Here is a 22,039-nt window from a genome sequence, read left to right on the forward strand (position 1 = left end):
TATAAGATCAGAGATATTTAGCTATTTACTTATTATTTTTTAAATACTTAATTTAAGGAGGTTTCAAATTTGCTTAGAAAATAATGAAAATCTCTTAGAAATTTTACAATGGTTAAGTTTCAATATTTTGCATGTCCTAACAGTTTTTAATAGTGCTGAATTGATTTCCACTATCAAGCACAATTTTTGACAAAAATATGACCAGATTACAACTTTTTACTTTTTATGTCTAGGCAAATTTACCACTTAGTATACAAAACTATTTTAAAATAAAAATAAATGCAACAATATGTTTAGATATAATACATATACTTAAAGCCCCAAGGGTTAGCTCAGTTGGTCAAAAATGGTGCCTTGCCATCGGGAGGTCATAGGGTCCATTGTGCCCAAAGCCTTTGGGGGTAGGTCTTGCCCCTAGGCTACCACTCACTGACCACACTAAAAAATAAAAATAAAAATAATAATACATAAACTTGTAACATAAATTAAAACATCTCAAAACAAAAAATATTAAATATATTAGAAGCGACCACTCACTGACCAAGATGTTTGTGAACCACGCTAAAAAATAAAAATTTTGTGAACCATACTTATAATAATAATAATAATAATAATAATAATAAACTTAAATATATTTAATTAACGTAAAATAAATTAAAACATCTCAGAACAAAAAAATATTAAATATATTTAAATAATATTAAATACACCATTATTATTTATTTAATAATTACATATTAATTAAACAAAATATAATAATAATATCATATAATTTATATAAAAACTTCTTACCATTGACATCAGCACCAAACTAACAATGACACTTATCGTTTGGTTGTTTATTGCTCCTATCTTTCTAATGATTTCCAACACAGATTTAGATATGACCTTCTGTGGGAAATCCTCATATTTAGCCCATATGTTCCTCCACTACTTTTACAAAGATGGCCATCCGTTTACATCTCACGGAGGCGGTGTTTGACTTCTTGTGCGGCTGAACTGGAAATAAACAAAAATCGGACTCCTAGATTGCCAGATCACTCTTTTGGCATTTCCCTTCACATTTATACCCCACAGTCGATCTTCATCGCCAACAATCTCCTCGAATCTCGGTTGCCAAAAAACTGTGCCGCCTGATCTTACATACCAACAATCTCCTCTGCTTCACATTACATTCAATTTTCTTGAAAATTTAGAGTTACATAGGAGAACCATGAAACTAGTTGCGAAGGAGAAGAGATTCTATGCCTCAGGGGCCGGGTTGTTCTGCTTAATATTGCTCATGCTTCTCACTCCCACCGTCCCACAGTCGCAGGACTACCACATTTTTGCAGACAGGCGAAATTTCTTCGGTAAGCTTTCCAATTTTCTAGCACTTTTTTGCGTTGATGAAACATGGGACATTCGTAATTGTGTTTTATGGTGTTGGTAATTGCCATCATCATTGCTGTTTTCCCTTTTTTAAAAGCCTTGAGACGGTGTTTGCAGGGCAGTGAAATTTATCCCTAATTTCAATGCCAACTTTCCTTCAGTATTTTGGACATTGAATAGTCGTTAAGATCCTAACAATTCCGCATCCTGCCCAGCATCTCGGTTACATCATCCTCTGATGACTATAAACCAGACTCTTTATAACTTCGCGAGTACTACAGAGTTGACTCTGCTATGTGAGCTGGCGAGCCGAGTCCACTGGGTTTTGGCCAACAAGTATGCCAAGTTTTCCTGAGTTTAAATTCCCTGATTTTTTGAGTGCATGTTGTCTGCCTTTTTTAAGTCCTCGGCTCTCCACTCTGGACTTTGCTGCTTCGTTGCCGAATCTGAGCCATATGACTCTGCTGTTCATCCTTCGAATTCGAAAGATCAACCAGTTTTAATTGATTTGGCAAGGATTTAAATCTGATAGAGGACTATGGGCCTATTGATTCTTATGATAATTAGGTAATATTGATTCTTATGATAATTAGGTAATATGGTTAGTGTGAAGTTCAGTTTTTATCAAATTTTATGGGAAGAGTTGAGGATGGGAATTACTTGCAGGGGCTAACAGCTTTCCAGTTGATATTATCCTACAATTGGTAGATCTTTCTTTCAACCATCATGTAAAATGATCCCGATTAAATAAATCTTTCTTCCCTCCAACATGTAAAATATATATACGCCCTCTTGGCTTTTTATGCTGACTAGCGAAATCAATTTTACTGGGCTGGTTGCTTATTATGTCTACATATCCTTGAGAACTTCCCCAAACTGCTTGTTTTACCCAGCTATATTATCCTTTAGACTCATTTGTTTCCTTACCCAAACCCTAAGTTACCAAGATCCATATGGATCTACCAGATGTTTGGAAAGCTAGGATCCTGATATGGTGGGGAAACAACATTCATACTAAATATAAATATATTTTAATAATTTACTAAAAAGATAAAAGTTCAATTTTGACGCAATAATTAATGCACATATCACATTTGATGCTTATTATATTATGTCTCATATGTGTCATATAATTAGATCCATATGGATCTACCAGATTTTTGAAAAGTTAGGATCCCGAGATGGTGGGGAAACATGTATATCAAATATAAATATATTTTTATAATTCTTTAAAGAGATAAAAGTTCAAATTTGACGCAATAATTAATGCACATATCACATTTAATGCTTAGTATATTATGTCTCATATGTGTCATATAATGAATTTTCTATAACATATGATAAATGGTTCTTTACGATTTACATGTCATGTGTTTTCTGTATATGTTACTTAAATGGTACTTTACTATTCAGATGTCATATGTTTTTTATATATATTATATATTATTAATTATATCATATAAATCAATTTAATCTTGCATCTGTTCTTTGATGTAATAATAATGAATTTCGACCCGTTTTGTTTTTAACGATAGATTGGTATTTTGTTATTTTGCTTACATTATAGTTATCACGATGTAAAGTTGTTGGCTCCATTTGTGTAAGCTTCAAATTATATAAAATCTTATGTAACGATATTGTTGTTCCTCCAATGGCTTTTTTATATTTTGCTTTTGTTGTTGAACTAGAAATTGAAGATTGCTTTTTACTTTGCCATGAAATTACTTCACTATCAAACTTATTGTAGATTTTCTTTAATCTATCTTGTTACCCACCATTTTGTGGTTGATATCTCTAGGATTTTTTTTTTTTCAAGATGGTCCTCAACCGACAGCCAATAGCCCCTTGCAGTGACTAGCTAGCTCGTTGTGCCATTTCTCCACCCCTTGAGCTAGCCATGTGGTCCCTTGCCCATCTGCCATGATCGTATATTTGAAGGTGGGCCTCCCGAACCTAAAGGTATGCCTTGTCATTTGGTAATTGAGTATTGTAGTTTGCTTATCATGGACACTTCTGGGCATGGAATAATGGGGGGATTCGGCGGAAAGAATGGGTTAGGTCTGTGCTCTTGTCTCCAAGATCCCTTTTGGATATTGACCTTGGATTCTAGTATTGTGGGATCTCTTTTACTGACCATTTGGCTTTAGAGATGGTATTTCACGGGAAACTCTAATTTTGGTTGCGTAGTCCTGCTCCCTTATCCACTTATATTACCACCTTTCCATGCATTATTACCCCATTCATCATTTCTCCCACTTGGGTCCACATTCCTCCATTAGGTCCACATAGAGTTAGCTCGTCCCTTCCCCTTGCCCACACCTTGGGTCAGGCCTAGAATGATGCTTGGAGGTTGATGCAGCTAATAAGGAAAAGCATATTTGGCCACATTCAACAGGAAAATGTAACACAAAATGCAAAAGATGGTTGGGACAAACACGTTTAGCACGTGGGCAAAAGCCAATACATGAGCTCTATGCCATTATCATGCCCATCACCCTAGTTCCTACAGGTTCTATGAGCCTCCTCCATCATATAGGAACCCATGATTGTCCCAACCCCTGGTGGGCAATGAACTGCCCTACCTTAAAAAGGGGTATTCACTGCTATATCTTAGGCATCATGCTCTTACCCCTTGAGCCCCGAACAAATAATAAAAGAAAATCATAAAAAGGAAAAAGACATATAAAGAAGGGTGGAAAAATCAAGGTTGGGGCACCTCATGTACCATGATTTCTCTCTCCTATACATTATAAACCCAAGTGTGGGCTTCCCTTTTATTAACTACCCTTGTACCCCAGCATGTGGTCGAGGGTTGCCCCTTCTCATCCCCTACTTCATTCACTTGTCTGTCACATGCCACCACCTTTTGAAGGACGTTCCTTGAATATATTATCCCTTTTAGAAGTAGAAACCACCTAATAGGATACTTGGTGGTTAACCCCATTTGGAGTTTAGGAGACATTGGCACATGCCGAAGCCCATTATGGAAGGGCAAACCATTATGAAGTCCCCACCTATGGTCTATGGTTGGTAAGCTCATTTACTCGATTTCTCTAATGACTTGTTGTATTAGAAAGCTAGGGGACGCATTAGATTTTATGCAGGATTGCAGATGGTCTTCACCTTGGGTTTGGTCTCCCTATACGGGGTCGTAATCCTCCAGAGGGCTACATTGGTAGATGTAGGGTGTGTGTTGAGAGCCATTGGCCTCCACAATAGTAAGCAATACTCCATGGATCCGCGAGGATGTTCAGAGATTGCTCGAAATTCACCTGTTGGACGAGGAAGATGCACCTGGTTCACCTTTGCCTAGCCAACCCCACAAATGTACCATAAACTCGGCAGCTGACCCATGAGGTTGTTATTGTGCCCCCATGCCCATTGGGAGCACCACAAGTTTATTGTTTGGAGAACAAGGGGCCAACCCTTTGTCCATCACTTTTGAGGTTCCTATTCTTCATTATGGCACCTATGGACCTCATCAGGTCTCTTGGAGGGCCCTACGACATGTATTATTCATCATTTGACCTCTTAAGAGGCATATTGTTTCATTTGTGAGCTAGTTTGGTGGGCTTGTCACCAAAAGTTAGAATATTAGCACATTATTTTGTTTTTGGGGCTTATGTAGGCCAACGAGACTAATTCGAACTCCTCATTAGTGTATAAACACAAGTGAGAATTTCATGAGAATTTCACACTTTTTCTTGGAGGATGAATCTGAGCTTTATGGATGAATTTTGATGTGTGAATTTGGTTTATCTTATCTTGGAGCTTCTCTATTGTCAAATTGTGGATGGTTGGGCATGTTCTATTACATGTAAGTACATGCTTTTAATGTTATTCTTGTTTTACTTTGTCATATACATTGGATTGGGATTTTTCGCTATTTTTAGGGCTAATTGCTGCATGCATTTACTGCTTAAATTGTGGATTTTTGTCTCTATATAGCATCTCTCAATGTATGGGCCATGTAATTTGAATGAAATCTCCTAGGGGTAATTCTATTAACAAATTCGTCTTGATAAGCCATCACCTTTTGCACATCGAAGTATAAAAACAACAAGATTGCTTCTCTTTGACCTAGAAGGCTAGCGAAGTAGTCTTAAGCCCTCCTTGCTAAAAACCAAAGGTCCTCATTCATATTTATCATAGACTCCATTCTCCCAAGACTAAGGCACTGATCTACCAAGAGGTGGTCACCTAAAATCAATTCCTTTTCACTTTTTCCTAGCTCTAGCCAAGTTGGGTCACCTAGGGCATCATTTTACCAACAAGATAGCCCCCAAAAAGTTCGATCTCCTAGCCTCTCTCGCGTTAGTGTTTCCTCAAGGTCTCCTCCAATTTTGAAGCCATTCCAACGGTGGAGTTCTGAGAAAAGCCAAGTCCTAGCTCCGAGATCAAACTTTGCCCTAGTATCCCCAAGGCTAGTGCCTCATAGGATCAATTCAACTCCTTTAAGTGAATATTCTTTCTTTGATCCTTTCCCCCTCCTTGTCTGGGTTAAGAGCATCGTTGGTTGCTAAACTCTTACCTCCTAACCTAGGTTGGGTCCACTTTGTCTCGTGTGGTCCCATTCCTTTGAAAATACATTTCTTCAAGAATCATTCGGGATACCAATTTCAATAAGGATTTTAGGGATTGAGAAACTCTTTCACAAGTCATATTCCCTAAACCTAACCCTCAAATCCTCCTATCCTTCTCCTAGAAGACATATTACCTTGCTTAGAAAGAAAGCAAGCTCCATCCTTTAAATTCTTCTGGAAAGGGATCATTTGGGTCACTTCACATCCACTTATTGATTTATCCTTCATTGGTGACTCCATAATATACCGGGTCTCCTCCCATTGGTGAAAGTTCGTAAATAGTAGGGAGCCTTAGCTGAGGTGACAGTGGGCTAAGTCTCCATTTGTTGCCCTTGGTTTAGCATTTGCCCTTTAGGGATCCCCTTTAGGCCCCCTGCTAGTTTGAGCGGTAACACATCTTATTTTCCCAATCTACATTTGAAAAATCATTCAAAATGAAATTATTATTCTTTTCCAGTACAATACCAAACTATGAGATATCTTTGATATACCTACACACTCAGTTAGTTGCATTCCAGTGTGTTTCCTTACGACAATTCAAAACGTTGACAACATGCTAATTGCAAAAGCTATGTTTGGTTTGGCTGTTGTAAAACATATTAGTCCTTCTATAAGTTGAGAATATAACATTTCATTAACCTCCTCTAGCATATTATCTTTGGAAACCTTTATGTGTGCTTCCTTTAGTGTTTTAGTAAGAATGTAATTTTCCATTCTGAACTTTGTTTAACAATTTAGAAGAACACTTTGTGTGTGAGATGAAAATCTTGTTTTATTGTTGCCAAACTTGAATGCCATAACAATAATGTTGTAATCCCAAGTTGCTCATGACAAATTATTTGCAAAGACTATATTTTTCTTCCTTGATCAGCTTAGAGTTGTTACCAATAATGACCAAGTCATTAACATATACAACCATGCTAATATTTTTTTTTTTAGTACAAATTAGTATTATAATTACTTCTCTTGAAACTCCTTAAACTCTATATAAGGCCCATATTAGCCCTAAAACACCTTATTAGTCCTTGGACATGGAGTGATTACATTTCTCTTGTTATATTGTTACATAGGCTAGAACCTTTCATGGTCCCATTTTATTATAATTGTATCCTTTGTCTCATATATATATCTGTGTGGAAAAAGTCCTGATAAAATCGCGATAACATCTGGAACTCGCAATTTTTTCAACTCATTGTTTTATCATCCGAGTTTTTCACGATTTTTTCAAAAATGAAAAACTCAGGATTTAATCGTAAAACTCGGGATAAAATCGAGAGTTTATCCAAAAACATATGAGTGAGGTGCCAGGCCGCGTATAAGTTAGGAAAAGGTCGATTTTTCCACTCATTTTCCACTCTAACCTTTGCGATTTGTGCTTGTGGAGAGAGGAGGTGTTTGTCATTGCCCAGGAGGAGGAGATTTACCGATTGTGGGTGAGACAACTTTAGAAAAACCCTGACGTGGAATCCATCTCTTTGGACCATATTGACACCACTGCTGCATGGAGGGTTGAGACTGACGGGCCTATCATGGACTCGGTCCCTAATTGGTTAGAGGTGGATCCAAAGGCACTGGAGCTAGAGGAGCTAGTAGTTGCAGGGGAGGGAGAGGTAGAGGAGGAGGAGCAAGAAAATGAGGCAAAGTAGCAGCATGACACCAGCTACGATGGGCATCAACAGAAGATAGAGGCGATCTCCTATTTTTGCTTCTAGAGGATGACATAGTGCATTTGTAGCCCTAGGGGCAAGGCTTTCTTCCTCTAGAGGAAAAGGCAAAGCCATATCCTATCCCTGTAAAAGGGGTAGAGGAACTTAGTGATTGATTAGTTTATGACATGTAGATGACTCATGATGATGCATCATGATTTTTGTTGATATTTTGACTCTTGAGACTGAGTCAGGACTTAGGATTTAGGGCTTGATTCACTATTGATATGTGATGTAGCACCAAACTTCTTATATATTAGCTTTCTTTTCATATTTATGTGGCAATGCATTGATTTGATGTTGTGGATCCTTTAGATGCTATTTTTTTTTAATGAATATTTTTGTACTTTTAAAATTTTGTCGAGTTTTTCGAAAACCTCCCCACTTTAACGACTTTTTCAATTTCTGGACCCTTGCTGATTTGTTCCCGAGGTCAACTTTTCAAACTTTGATATACATACTAAGGAGACCTAGTCTTAGTATCACCAAATATTGCCTTGTACATTGTATTCATTGTAAATGGAGGTTTCCCCCTCGAAAAGGACTGTAATTATTGGTTTTTTATCATGTTTAAGGCACAACGTTCATAACATTTGGTATCAGAGTTCATGATTCTAAGGTTTTGCTGCTTCAAACAGGTCATTGTGGCATTTTCACTTTTATTTTTTTTTGGGAGGTTTCAAATGGTGAAACTTGGAGATACTTTAGAAGACATCTCGAGCAATATGTGTTTCAAATTTCATATCTTGGTTTGCTATATTTTTGGAGATATGTTCCAAGTTTGTTAGAGTTTCCAAATGTTCTTGAAATCAATATCAAACAGGTCAGTTCAACATTTGTGCTATAACTTTTTTTCTGTGAGGTTTCAGACCGTGAAACTTGGACGACATTGAGGTGACATCTCGGTGAACATTTGGTTGACATCTCAGTGAACGTGCCTTCGGAAGCTCAACTAGTCCTTAGTAATTTGTTTTGGTTAGAAGATAGTTCAATTGGCCTTTAGATGCTTTTTTCCCTTCATAACAACTAATTGATGGTCCTTTGCTTAACTTCTTGGTCCATGATGTCAATTTTTACACTTCTCTATTATGTATCAATTACTTTAGCCCAATTCAATTCTTCAATTAGCAATCTTTTCAACAGTAATTAATGTGAAAATTCCTCAACCGGAACCCTTACTGCAACAACTGATGATATTACTCCTATTTGTTAATTTCATTTAAACAAATTACTTGCAGCTTCTTACGACCAATATTGTAATACATACACTACAACCTTCACTTAATTAAATATTATGCGGAAACAAGAGACTGAGCAAGAAAGAAAATACAACACAAATGACATCGTTGTTTTGGGACAAATGTCCCTGGAAAAACCCAATGCGGGAAAACCGATGCAGTAGATTTGAGGGTTTATTATTATTAAGCAGTAGCAAATTCTGAATACATCTCTTAATACCTCTCTGGTTATTCAGTTATAGAGAGAAATACTGGAAGAAAGATTTGTGCAATTACCTCACACAATCATTGAGAAAATCCCGGCTGATTCGGATATTGAATGAAGTGCATTTGGCAGGCCCTACGCTGCTTTGCGCTGTCCTCACGCAGTCTCTACGTCAACCTCTATAGGCTCTGCGTCACCTAGTCTGCGGATCGATTTGCTACCCGAACTCTCTGCTCGCAGCCTCCCGGTCTCACACCTCGGCTCCCGGCTGCTGAAACTTTCCCAGCAAAATCTTGGACTCTCTCTCACCCTCTGCACTGCCTCTGCGTGGCCCTTCGTAGCCCTGCATCAACCTCTGCATTTGGGCTACTGGATCACTCTCTACCTCTCGCTGCTAATGATCTTCGACTGAGAAAATCTCTCTCCGAATGTTATCCCTGCCCCTCAATTGCAAGAAATCTACTCAATCAGAACTTCCTCTTGAGAACTTCTCACTTCAGAAATTCGATCTCTTGATCTCTCAGTGTTTTCCAAATGATCCTCAAACCCCTTCCTATATCTTTCTGTTGGACACCCAACAACCTAGATTAATTCCTAATCAAAGGCTGAGATCATTTTGGCTTGATCTCTGTCTTCTTATAGAAGTTACACCCACAATTAGATTAATACCCATTAATATTTTTAATTTCCTAAGTTTAGACCTAGGGTCCCATTAAAAAATATTAATTATTTTAATAAAATTGTTTATGGGTGGAATTTACCAAAACTCTTTCTAGGTTCTTTGGAATACATGTGCCCCAACCTCCCTGCAAAATTTGAGGCCTAGAGCACATCCGATGCTACCCCAAATCAACGCTCCCTCTTATGAGGAATGTGCTCTAGCAATGTATGCTGCTGCATACTGCTCTAACTCTGTAGCATCATCCTTTGCGCTATTGATGTCTGACATACTGTCCACCAACTACTGCGCTGTTGCTGTAACTGTACTGCTGCTGACACTGCCACTGCCAACACTGCATCTGTACTACAACTCCCTCTCAAGTCTTGCATTTGCACTACTGCTTGCACGACCACTGCCAACTGCTACTGCACTGCAAACTGTTGCTTATAGAAACGGAAAAAAAATCCAAAATTACTGAACTAACTGTGTTCAGTATGATACCACCTGAATGCTGAAGCTTGATTGCTGCCAGTCTCTGCACTGACCCTCTGAATATACTGCGTTGCTGCTGACCTCTGCCTTGTGCCATCTGCACTGCTCCCAACTCTGCTCTGCGTTGTTCAGTCTCTGGCGTTCCTAGCCACTGCAACTGTCTCCCCGACACTCCTCGGCACCATCCAACACTAGTCTATCCTGTTACTCCTGATCTAGGCTCCTGTAGTAAGGTATTGATCTGAGAGGTGGACTCCTCAAGGATCCTGCCCATTTGCAACTCTTTCGAACTACAACTCCAAATCAGCCCACCTCCCTCTTGGAGGTATCTCGACTGTCATGGCAAACTCCCCCTCTTCGATGTTCTCAGGCGCAACCTTCGGATCGTGTTTTTCATCCTTGTCCTTCTTCCTGAGAGGACACTGTGTAGCGTAGTGACCCATCTCACAACACTTGAAACACTTGATCTTCGAGACATCCTTCTTACGTCTCTGCTGCTACTGCTGTCCCTTCGATGCAAGGGCTGCATTATCCTCCTCCTCCTTGGGCTTCAACTCACTGCTTCTGCTGCTTCTGTCAAGTTTGACCTTGACTAAGTCTCTCCTCAACTCCTCTTGTTTTAGAGCTGCCCACATCTCATCCCAATTTGACAATGCTGCTTTGCCTAGGATTCTCTGGACAAAGACTTGCCATTAATCTAAGACAGAATTGAGGGCCAGTCTAACACTCTAACCAACTCTAAATCTTGAGGTGTATGCCCCGCAATAGACAACTCATCACGGGTTTCCTTCAGCTTCGTGAGGAATGGATCCACACCCTCTGCCTTCTGCATCTGAGCAGATCTCAACTTCTACTCCAAGTACATCTTCCACTGCTCGGAAGCTCCCTGATATAATGTGGCCAAGGCATCCCACATCTCCTTAGCAGTTCCTCTTTTAGCAACGTGACACACCACATGATCCTTGACTCCATCAAGGATCATCCTCTTGGCCTTCGCCATCTCAGCCTTGTACTTCTTCAGCGGATTTGGATCTGTTGGTTCAACGACCACGCTATCGACATACGTCTTGAGGGCATGCTCATCTAGAAGGAATGACATTCTAGCCTTCAAGATGACGTAGTTGGATGCTCCGTCCAACCTGTCCTGATCCCTCAAGCCACTGGTTGACATTTCTGCCAAAAATGGAAAGTCGAATGACCTCTCTCCTCTGTGCTGCTACTGGGCTAGCCTACGCACTCCCTACTGGAGCTAGTAAAGCTGTTGCCCTTTGCTGCTGCTCAACTCTAGAGAATTCAAATTCCTTGGCTAGGAATTCTCTAAGGAAGAAATTCCCTCTGCTGTGCTTCTTCTCTTTCTTCTGACGATCTTCTGCCCTGCAAATTGCCTGCAGAAAAAAAAATCTGTGTTCCACTAGCTCTCCTCATGCTGAGGCTTCAACACTGCTCCCTCTGCCTCGCAAAAATTCAAACTGGAAGTCCTTCTCTCCATTGACTCACTCGGAGAGAGACTGCCTCGAACTTTCAGCCCTTCGGCTAAGAACTGTGCAAACCCTCTGGGGTTTTGAACTGCTGCCTTTTCGAATTCCCTCTTCTGCTCAGCGCTGGATCTACCGGCTCTGCTCTTCTTGCTTCACTTGCAGCTCTGATACCATGTGAAAATTCCTCAATCGAAACCCTTACTGCAACAACAGATGATATTACTCCTATTTGTTAATTTCGTTTAAACAAATTAACTTGCAGTTTCCTACGACAAATATTGTAATACATACACTGCAACCTTCACTTAATTAAATATTATGCAAAAATAAGAGACTGAGCAAGAAAGAAAATACAACACAAATGACACCATTGTTTTTGGACAAATGTCCCCGGAAAAACGCAATGTGGGAAAACCGGTGCAGTAGATTTGAGGGTTTATTATTATTAAGCAGTAGCAAATTTTGAATACATCTTTGAATACCTCTTCGGTTATTCAGTTACAGAGAGAAATACTGGCAAAAAGATTTGTGAGATTACCTCACACAATCACTGAGAAAATATCAGCTGATCCAGATACTGAATGAAGTGCCTCTGGCAGGCCCTACGCTGCTCCGCGTAGTCCTCACGTAGTCTCTGCGTCAACCTCTCTAGGTTCTGCGTCACCCAATCGGCTGATCGATTTGCTGCGCGAAGTCTCTGCGCTCAGCTTCTCGGTCTCACACCTTGACTCCCGGCTTTTGAAATTGACTTTCCCAGCAAAATCTCGAACTCTCTCATACCCTCTGTGCTGCCTCTGCGTGGCCCTGTGTTAGCCTCTGCATCTGGGCTACTGGATCACTCTCTGCCTCTCTCTGCTGATGATTCTCCGACTGAGAAAATCTCTCTCTCTCTCCGGATGCTGTCCCTGTCCTTCAACTGCAAGAAATCTACTCGATTAGAACTTCCTCCTGAGAACTTCTCACTTCAGAAATTCGATCTCTTGATCTCTCGGTGTGTTTTCCAAATGACCCTCAAGCCCCTTCTTATATCTTTCTGTTGGACAACCAACGGCCTAGATTAACTCCTAATCAAAGGCTTAGATCATTTTGGCTTGATCTCTATCTTCTTCTAGAAGTTACACCCACAATTAGATTAATACCCATTAATATTTTTAATTTCCTAAGTTTAGATTTAGGGTCCCATTAAAAAATATTAATTATTTTAATAAAATTGTTTTTGGGTGGAATTTCTCAAAACACTTTCTAGGTTCTTTGGAATACATGTGCCCAAGCCTCCCAGCAAAATTTGAGGCCTAGAGCACATTTCGATTCTACCCCAAATCAACAATTAATTCTTCCATTCATCAACAATAATTGAAGATAGAACAATAAATGCAATGACAAATATGAGACAATCAACACATCAATAAGAAACACAGGTTTGGTCAAAGTCTAGGGAAAAGCCCCACAAGGGGGAAATCCTTTTGTAATTCTTCTTCTATTAGATTGTCATAAAATGTTCAAAAGAGAGTACAATGAGTAATATCTATCAACAACAGTCAAAGTGAAAGGCTTTGACTATCAACCAAGTCAACCAACCATAAATCCAATATACAAATGATGAAAAGTCAAATCTGGTCAACTATCTCAAATTTTCAATTCTGTCCAAGTCAAGAGCAGTCAGAGTATGCCCTAACAAGTCCACAACAGTCAACAGTGAACCCTCCAATTAACTTGGTCAAAGCAACAATAAATGCGGCCTTGAATGCTGGTCATGTTTAACATAAATTAGTCAAAGATATCCCTGTCAAAATCGGTCAAAGGAGAGAGAGAAAGCTGTTGTCACAGTCTGCAATTCCTGCGGTCAAAACTTGGTCAAACTGCCCAGATTTTCTTGGTCTTAGTGCCAATCAACTTGGCCTCTGAAAAACGAAATTTTCACACTCAAAGCAAGTCAAAACATGAACACAAACTTGGTCAAAATCTGCAATTTCCTGCGGTCAAAGTCTGCAATAGGTCTGCGGTCAAAGTGCCCAGACTTCCTCAGTTTTTATGCCAAAAATTGCAGCTTGCCAAGACAAAAATGCCCTCAAAAGATCGAACCAAAATTTAGCCCAGAATGTCAAATTCAATGCTGGTCAAAGTTGCAGTTTGCTTCAGATTTCATCCACTTGAAATTTCGTCCTTCTTTTCCAGCCCACACATGTGAAGAGACCTTGCAATTTGTACGAACTAATGAGGAGAGGAGAGATGAGAAGATGAGAAGTTGTGAGTTGATGTGTCTCCAAATGAGTTGGAGGTTACTTGTATTTATAGGCGTTGGAGAAGGGCTAATTAGTCTCTCTAGGCCGACTTGACAATTTGTGCAACTGTGGGCTTCACTTCAAAAATCCACTTTCCCTTGTCCAAATCAAGTGCTTCAAAAGTTAAAATTGATCTTCTCGAAAAGAGGAATCTAGTCCTATGGTTTGAATTTGTCATTGAGTTGCCAAAATTTAACACATGATACATCCTATTAAATGTTGTAGCTTAGACAGGTGTTCTAGCCTTGAGAGGTGTCATTGAGGCTAGGGACATAGAGGAATTAATTATCTCCAAGCCCATGTAATTTTTCTTAAGTTTCACCTAGGGAAAATATCTTAATTATGTCAATTTGTGATCCTTTTAGTATTTCTTAAGTTAAAAATTAGGGAACATGGATAATTATTTGATATTAGTAGGGATAAGAACGATTTGCCTCTAGAATGTTGTAGAAAGGTTTTAAGATGATCTTAGCCATTGATTGGATCAAGTGAACTTATAATCGTGGCCATTTATTTGTGAATGAGAGATTATAAAGGGAGATCGATGGGCAACATTGCAGACAAATTAGATCACAAAGATCATCCAATTTGGATGAGTTTTCAGTGAGACACCAGGAGAGTTTCAACAACAGTGATTGGGAAGAGATTTTTCGGAGTTATTCTTCATCTGAGAGACTCCCAACTTTTGAGTTTCAGAGGGAGATTTTCACTATCAAATTACTTTTTGCAAAAGACGGCCAAGTTAATTTTCTGGAGCAAGTGCGGGTTTGCTAGAGGAGGTGCGAGTTCTCTAGGAGGCAATGCGAATCGCCTGAAAGGCATATCGAATTTCTAGGAAGGCAAATCAAGCTTTAGAAGGCCGCACGTGCGAGTTGCGAGAAGCCATTCGAGTTTGCCAGAGAGCCAATGAGAATTGCCAGAGTGCCAGTGCAAGCTGCTGGAGGTAGTGTGCATCGTAGGAAAGGGGCCTAAGGGTTGTTTCCCTATCCAAATTGATTAGTAGAGGTGAAGATCATTTATTTGCTGGAGCTTTGCCAATGTTAGGAAAACAATTGTTGAATTTTCTCATTAGTAGTTTTTGTTGAAGATAATAATAAAACCTTTAGACTAAAGACTGGTTTTCCCCACATTGGGGTTTTTGTAGCGACATTTGTCCAAAAAATTGTGTCATTGGTTTCTTGCAATTTTTTTTAAAGGAATGGATAGTATTTCATTATAATGACTGGAAATGGGCCAAGTCCCTTACAAAATTTAGACTTGTTCTATTTGCATCTTCCCTCTCCTTACATTGAGTATGGACCTTCTTGCTACCCCTATTATTTACATATATTATATTGGGAAAACTATAGCTATATATTCTCCAAAAAACTCCTGCATATTCTATACAACGATATTGCATAAATGGAGATTAAAACAAACACAATCAGCTACTGCTAGTCTCGGCATCATCACTCGCAGGCTCGCCCACAGACTTGTTCAGTTCCTCCGTTTCAATCTCTTCTTCTTCTTGAACCCTGCAGCAGCAACAACATCATCCTTGTCTTCTTCCAGAGCCCTCGCAGCAACAACAACAACATCCTCGTCTTCTTCCAGAGCCCTCGTAGCAACAACAACAACATCCTCGTCTTCTTCCAGAGCCCTCGCAACAACCTCCTCGACATTATCAACATTGATGGCCGATGAATTTCCAACCCCGAACACTTCCTTTAAAACTCCAACCGTGGCTGTCTCCACCTTGATTTCAATATTATCAACCTTCTGCTGGACACTTAGAACATCCATGCGTAGGCCTTCCATGGTTTTCTGCATTAGTTCCCAACCTTTACCCAACCAAGATAATTGGGCATAAATGACCTCCATGTTTTCGTTAAATTCTTTGACAATTTCCTTAACCACTTGCTTGCAATAGCCCTTCACTAGGTTCTCAAATCTTACATGCCCCGCACCATGGCCAGACCTTGAGCTTCTAGGACCAGATCCTCCCCCACTGCCATTTCTCGCAAATGACATTTTTGCAGCAAGACGCTTTTGCACGATGAGATCCTGTGTTTAACTGACCGCAACCATTTGAGGTATATAAAGACCTAATCCATACCGACATTCCTCCCGAGCCTGTGTTTCATAAATGCGAAACAGTGCAAAGTCTTGTCATTTCCTGTTCCTTCCATGTTTTCCATTGTCCGAAATCAGAATCGAGCAATGATGGTTCCTGCATCCCTAAGGGAATCAATTATATTGCAAATTCTGATAAGAAAATGATGCCTCATCACCCACCTGGCCACATACATGAATTGCTGTCCGACGACGCCACATCTGTGAATTAACTCACCACCTACTGACCCTGTATCCAAGATACAACGAAGGTACCTCGGGGGACTATCCTTCTTAACTACCATCGCACTAAGACGCCTTGGAGAGTTGGCCTCCTTAACTGCTTCCTTAATGCTCTGATGACCCGTACCCCCAGTATACAACATCGTCTAGAAGCCTTCGATTAGGGGATGGGACATGATGTAATATGATGGTTTATGCAAATTCGACCGATTCCTAATATAACTCCCGCGTTACCCTAACTGTCCGCCAGATGGTTGTTTGTGCGCAGCACATGGAACAAGTGGACTCTCTCAAATTTTTTTAACATGTATACAATCCTTACCATGATTGAGGAAGTTTCTTCTTCTAGGTGAGTGGCATTCTCGAGAAGCTTAATACATTTTTGGATGATTAGCTTGGAATCACCCACTATATTCAAAGTTTTGAAACCTTTATCCAAGCATATTTTCACTCCTTGCCAAAGTGCAAGAGCCTCGGCCTAATTGTTGGTTGTAACACCAAGTCCCCATGTGTATTTTACTTCTGTATTTTCTTCGAGGTTGATTATTACTCCTCCCGCTCTAGCCTCCCCGAGGTTACCTTTTGATGCTCCATCAAAATACAATTGACTGTCCCGACTTTCCTTTGCCATTCAGTGAATTCATCTCCTTTCAATCTAATACAGTATTTCGAGGTTTCATGAGATCTTAAACAAGGGGCTTTTAGAGTGGGAGGGGAGATTTTGAGCTAACTTTTTTCGAAACTAGATAATTCTTTCATGTCCAAAGCATCGAAGCCTTGAGAAGAAATGACCTCGAATAACATCGTCAATCCTTTAATTGTAGCAGTTTCAAAGCTATGACACTGATTTTGAAAGATAGTCTGGTTATGACACAACCATATCGACCAACACATATATTTAGGAAATGCCATCCCACAATTCCTTAGCAAAGGATTTTGAGAGTGAGGGAAATTTTTTTCCCAATGGATAAACATATCACTCCTGTCATCAACAATTTGGGGAACAAGGGCCAAAGGAGCTAGAGCATAGTTCCAGACTTCCTGCGAGAAAGGGCAGTGACAAAACAAGTGCTTAATTGATTCCTCCGCATTGCCACACAATACGCACCTGGAAGGACCACTGATTTTCCTCTTTTTTAAGTTTTCTGCCATCATAATTTTCTCATGAACCAACTCCCAACATAAGATTTTTATCTTAGGAAGACCATCACCATTCCAAATTCCCCCCCACAGATTAGAAGGGAGAAGGGTGGGCATAGGATTGGATAAAAGGGCATAGCCATCCTCAACACAATACTTTTTTGCTTTTCCTCCCAATAAAAAACGTTTGTCCAATTTGCTCGTGATTATAGGAGCAAACCCAAAGAGGCTTTCGATCAGAAGATTCCACTAAGTGTGAAGGTGATTAGGTAAATCCAAAGATATCCACCCACACCACATGCTGTGATCATCCCAACAAGAGATGTCCGCAAGATGGGAGAACCCATGCTCAACCAACCATCTAGAGAGAGCCGGGTCTTTACCATTCGCACAGTCAATTCCAATTTGAATGTGTTTCCTGTTTCCAGGGAGCCAACCAAGATGATTCAGGATGAGAGAGGATCAGGCTTTGCAGTGTCTCCGTATTTTTGATCCTTTCCTTTCCCAGGATTCGTCCTCCAGCCTCGTGAGATGATTTTTATGGAAATATTTCCTAATAAAGGCTTTTTTCCACCACTCATTGGAGTCTGAAAGGAGCCTCCAAACCAGTTTTGCCCCCAACGCCAGGTTCATTAATTCAAGATCCTTTATTGCCAATCCTCCCAGCTTCTTAGGTTGCTTGACCAAATTCCAATTTACCAGATGGAATTTGTGCTCGTTACCCTTTCCTCCTTGCCATAAGAATTTCTTGATAAGCTTGCTTATTTGTTGATTGATGTAGCCTGGTGCTAAGAGGCCAACACCCAAATATACCGGAAGGGAGGAAAGCACTGATTTAATAAGAGTGACCCTCCCTGCCAAGTTGAGCCATCTAACACCCCAAGGCTGCACTCTGTCCCTGATTTTTTGAAGTACATTCCCCCATTCTTCTGCAGATGATTGTTTTAGGGAGATAGGAATCTCGAGATATTTGAAGGAAGAGCGATGAAGATCCACCGGGATTCCCAGCAGCCGGCCTATTGCATTCAACGAGTCCCCTTAGCAATTCCAACCAATTAACTGACATTTCAAATTGTTGATCAAACCCCCGGAGAGAAGGAGGAACCCATCAAGAAGTTTTTTGAATCTTGATGCAATCGCTAAGGAGGCTCCACCAATTAGAAGAGTATCATCAACAAACTGGGAGTGATTATTTCCTCTAACATTTCTTGCAATGCTGAGACCCAGAAGGGATCCCTCTAACCGCCTAACCTCAAGGTTGCTACTAACAGATTCAACCATGATTATGTAGAGAAGAGGGGAGAGGGGACATCCTTGTCGCAACCCACTTGAAGTGGCAAAGAAAGGCCCAGGACGCCCATTGATAAGAGGGGCAATCCAAGGAGATCCAATACAAGCTTTGATCCAAGAGATAAATTCAACATTAAATCCTAATTTTTCCATAACAAGAAAGAGGAAGGAGTGATTTACTCGATCAAAAGTATTTGCCATATCCTGTTTGATATCCATTCCAGCTTCTCCCTCTTCAGTGCTTGAGTGCAGTGCTTCCTGTACCAGGATGATATTATCCAGAATATTTCGGTGATGCATAAACCCACCCTGGTTCTAAGAGGTAATGGAGGGGAGAAAGGGTTTAATTCTATTGGCAGTGATTTTTGTCAGAATTTTATAGGAGTTGTCACAAAGAGAGAGGGCGAAATCTGGAGAAGGATTTAGGATTGGCTTCTTTTGGGATGAGGGCAAGGAAGGTAGAATTGGTGCTACCCCCCAGCTTCTTTTTGACTCTGGTGTAGTTCAACATTCGAATTAGATCTTTTTAATAACATTCTAGAATAAATGATAAAAAATGATAGAAAAACCATCTAGTCTTGGAACCTTCTTAGGTTCCAGATGCCATATAGCATTGTGAACTTCATCTTCTAAAATTACATCAGAAAGAGACACATTAGAGAGCAGAGAGACAACATGGGGGAGAGCCCGAAGGAATTCAGGAGCTCCATCAGAAGAATTGCACTCCAGATTGAGGAGAGATTTGAAATGATTGTATGCCTCCTGTTTAATTTCTGAAGAGGTGCTAACTGTCTGCCCACCCGCCACCTTTATTTCCTTGATTCGATTCGTGTTCTCTCGAGCCATTGCTTGTTTGTGGAAGTATGAAGTATTAGAGTCTCCAACTTTCAACCATAGACTGCGAGATTTGAGCCTCCACAAATTTTCCTCCTGCCTGCTTAGACTGAATATCCAAGAGGATAGATCTTTTTCTTTTTGAATGTGTGATTCTTTAATGTGACTTTTCTCCATCATATTATAGTGTTCTTCTAGTTCTTGGACTTTTTCTTTCCTTTTTTCCCTGGAGGCTGATAGTTTTCTTTGAGCCACTTCCTTAATTCATTCTTGACGTTTTTTTAGCTTAGATTCCCATACAAAGTTGGGAGAACCTTGTATTTGTCAAGTCCATGATTGCTTTATCATATTCCCAACTTTTTCATCTAGGCACCAGTCTGCATTAAATTTAAATGGCAGTGGCCCAAGGTTTTCTACCTTTTCCATGGAGATCATGATGGGGCGATGATATGAGTCTCCCAGAGATTCGATAGACGAGGAGCAATCCAAACCATTAAGGAGCCAATAGTTGTGCAACAAGAACCTATCAAGACGAGCAACAATGGAATGATCATCGACTTTTCTGTTCGACCAACTGAAATTCCCAGGCTTGGGTGTGATATCATTTAGATCCCAACGTTCCAAAATTTCCTCCATCCTATCTTGGAAGGATTCCTTTGTTGAAGATCCACCTCTTTTTTTCTGATGCATTCAAGACTGTGTTAAAGTCCCCTCCCATTATGCTGTTAATGTGGTGGTTCCCTTCCTTTAATGCCTCTAAAGAGGCCCAAAAATCTGCCTTATCACTGTGCAAAACTGGACCATAGATGTTTATGAAGGGTATTCTTTTCACTGTCTCCTTATTTTCCAAAAGAGCCACTATCCAAGATTTTGTCTTTATTTTCTCTACCAGGGTAAATTTGTTGTTCAACCAAAATATTCCTAGGCCTCCTAAAGCTCCCCATGAGGGTTGAGCTGGCCCCGTGCTATCTCTCTAGACTTTTCCTGCTGCTTTCATAAATTCAGCGTCTTCTAACTTTGTTTCCTGAAGAAATACTACTGAAGGGGATTATTGTTTTATTAAGTCTCTGACTGCTAGGATTTTTGCAGGGGTTCCTAGCCCCCTTATATTCCAAGATATAACTTTCATTAATTGGGGGTGGGGGAAGAGCGACCACCATCCTTACCATCTTTGATCGGTTTTTTCCCTTTAAGTAGTTTCGGAATGACTATTTGATTGCCTAGCTCTTTGTTTTGTTCTTCTTCCCTTTCTCTCTGTGTCCTTTTATTTGGCCTTCCAACTTTCTTATTGGAGTCAGTTTCTTGGCTGTTGCACTGCGCAGCCTAGGTTAGAGTTTGGGATAAGTTTTGAGTTACCACACGGTCCAGACCTTTGTGCAAACTACTCGGTGGAGCTTCAAGGATAGGAGTAGACTTTGGTGGGGAAACTTCACCCCCCACCACTTTCGGGTTGTTTTCTGCTACTTCTCCCTCTTCTCTTTCCTCTAGGATTTTTGCAGGGGTTACTAGCCCCCTTATATTCCAGGATTTAACTTTCATTAATTTGGGGTGGGGGAAGAGCGACCACCATCCTTACCATCTTTGATCGGTTTTTTCCCTTTCCGTAGTTCTGGGATGATTGTTTGATTCCCAAGCTTTTTGTTTTGTTCTGCTTCTTTTTCTCTCTGTGTCCTTTTATTTGGCCTTCCAGCTTTCTTATTGGAGTCAGTTTCCTGGCTGCTGCACTCATCAGCCCAGGTTAGAGTTTGGGATAAGTTCTGAGTTACCACACGGTCCAGACCTTTGTGCAAACTACTCGGTGGAGCTTCAGGGATAGGAGCAGACTTTGGTGGGGAAACTTCACCCCCACCCCTTTCGGGTTTTTTTCCGCTACTTCTCCCTCTTCTCTTTCCTGTGTCTTGTCCACGATTGTCTGGGGAGTCGCTTCCATCTCCATGTCCCCATCACTTAGCACTTTGAATGGGTTCGAAGAGGAAGGAACCAAATTGGGGACTGACAAGTTTCGAGGTTTTAACAACGCTCCTTTGCCTTTCGGAGCTTTCTTGGGCTTTTGCCATTGCTCCTCCTGTGCTGCCTGGACTTCCATACTTTTATCGATTCTACTTTTACAACAGTCTTTGGCAAAGTGACCGTAATCATGGCAATGCCTGCATTTGAATGGTATTTGTTCATAGTCTAATACTTGCCTGTGCTTCCATTCTCCCAAATTTAGATTGATTTTAGCTGGAAGTCCTTTCTCCAAGTCTATTTCCACACAAATTTTAGCACAGGCAAACTGAGAGCCTTTTGGTTTAGCCTTGTCCAAGTATTTCCCAACTCCATTACCAATAGCCCAAAGGCAATCGTCGCTCCAGCAGGAGATAGGAAGACGAGGGAGCTTGACCCAAACTGGAATGGCAGTGGGGATGTCCTCATCGGGATTGAA

At 40.4% G+C, this 22,039-nt stretch overlaps 1 protein-coding gene across 1 annotated transcript in view; it reads left to right on the forward strand.

Moving 5' to 3' along the window:
- Window positions 1–880: 880 nt before the first annotated feature.
- Window positions 881–22,039, forward strand: part of LOC149188048 (uncharacterized) — a 45,852-nt gene continuing 24,693 nt past the window's right edge. The window contains exon 1 of the mRNA XM_089409855.1: window positions 881–1,352. Coding sequence (XP_089265981.1) covers window positions 1,214–1,352 — 139 coding nt within the window. The 5' untranslated portion in view covers window positions 881–1,213. The remainder of the gene's footprint in view (window positions 1,353–22,039) is intronic.

Source organism: Pinus tabuliformis, chromosome 3_1 (genome assembly GCF_031772625.1).
Source record: "Pinus tabuliformis cultivar Carrire ecotype Pingquan chromosome 3_1, CPIR1, whole genome shotgun sequence".
Lineage (NCBI taxonomy): Eukaryota > Viridiplantae > Streptophyta > Pinopsida > Pinales > Pinaceae > Pinus > Pinus tabuliformis.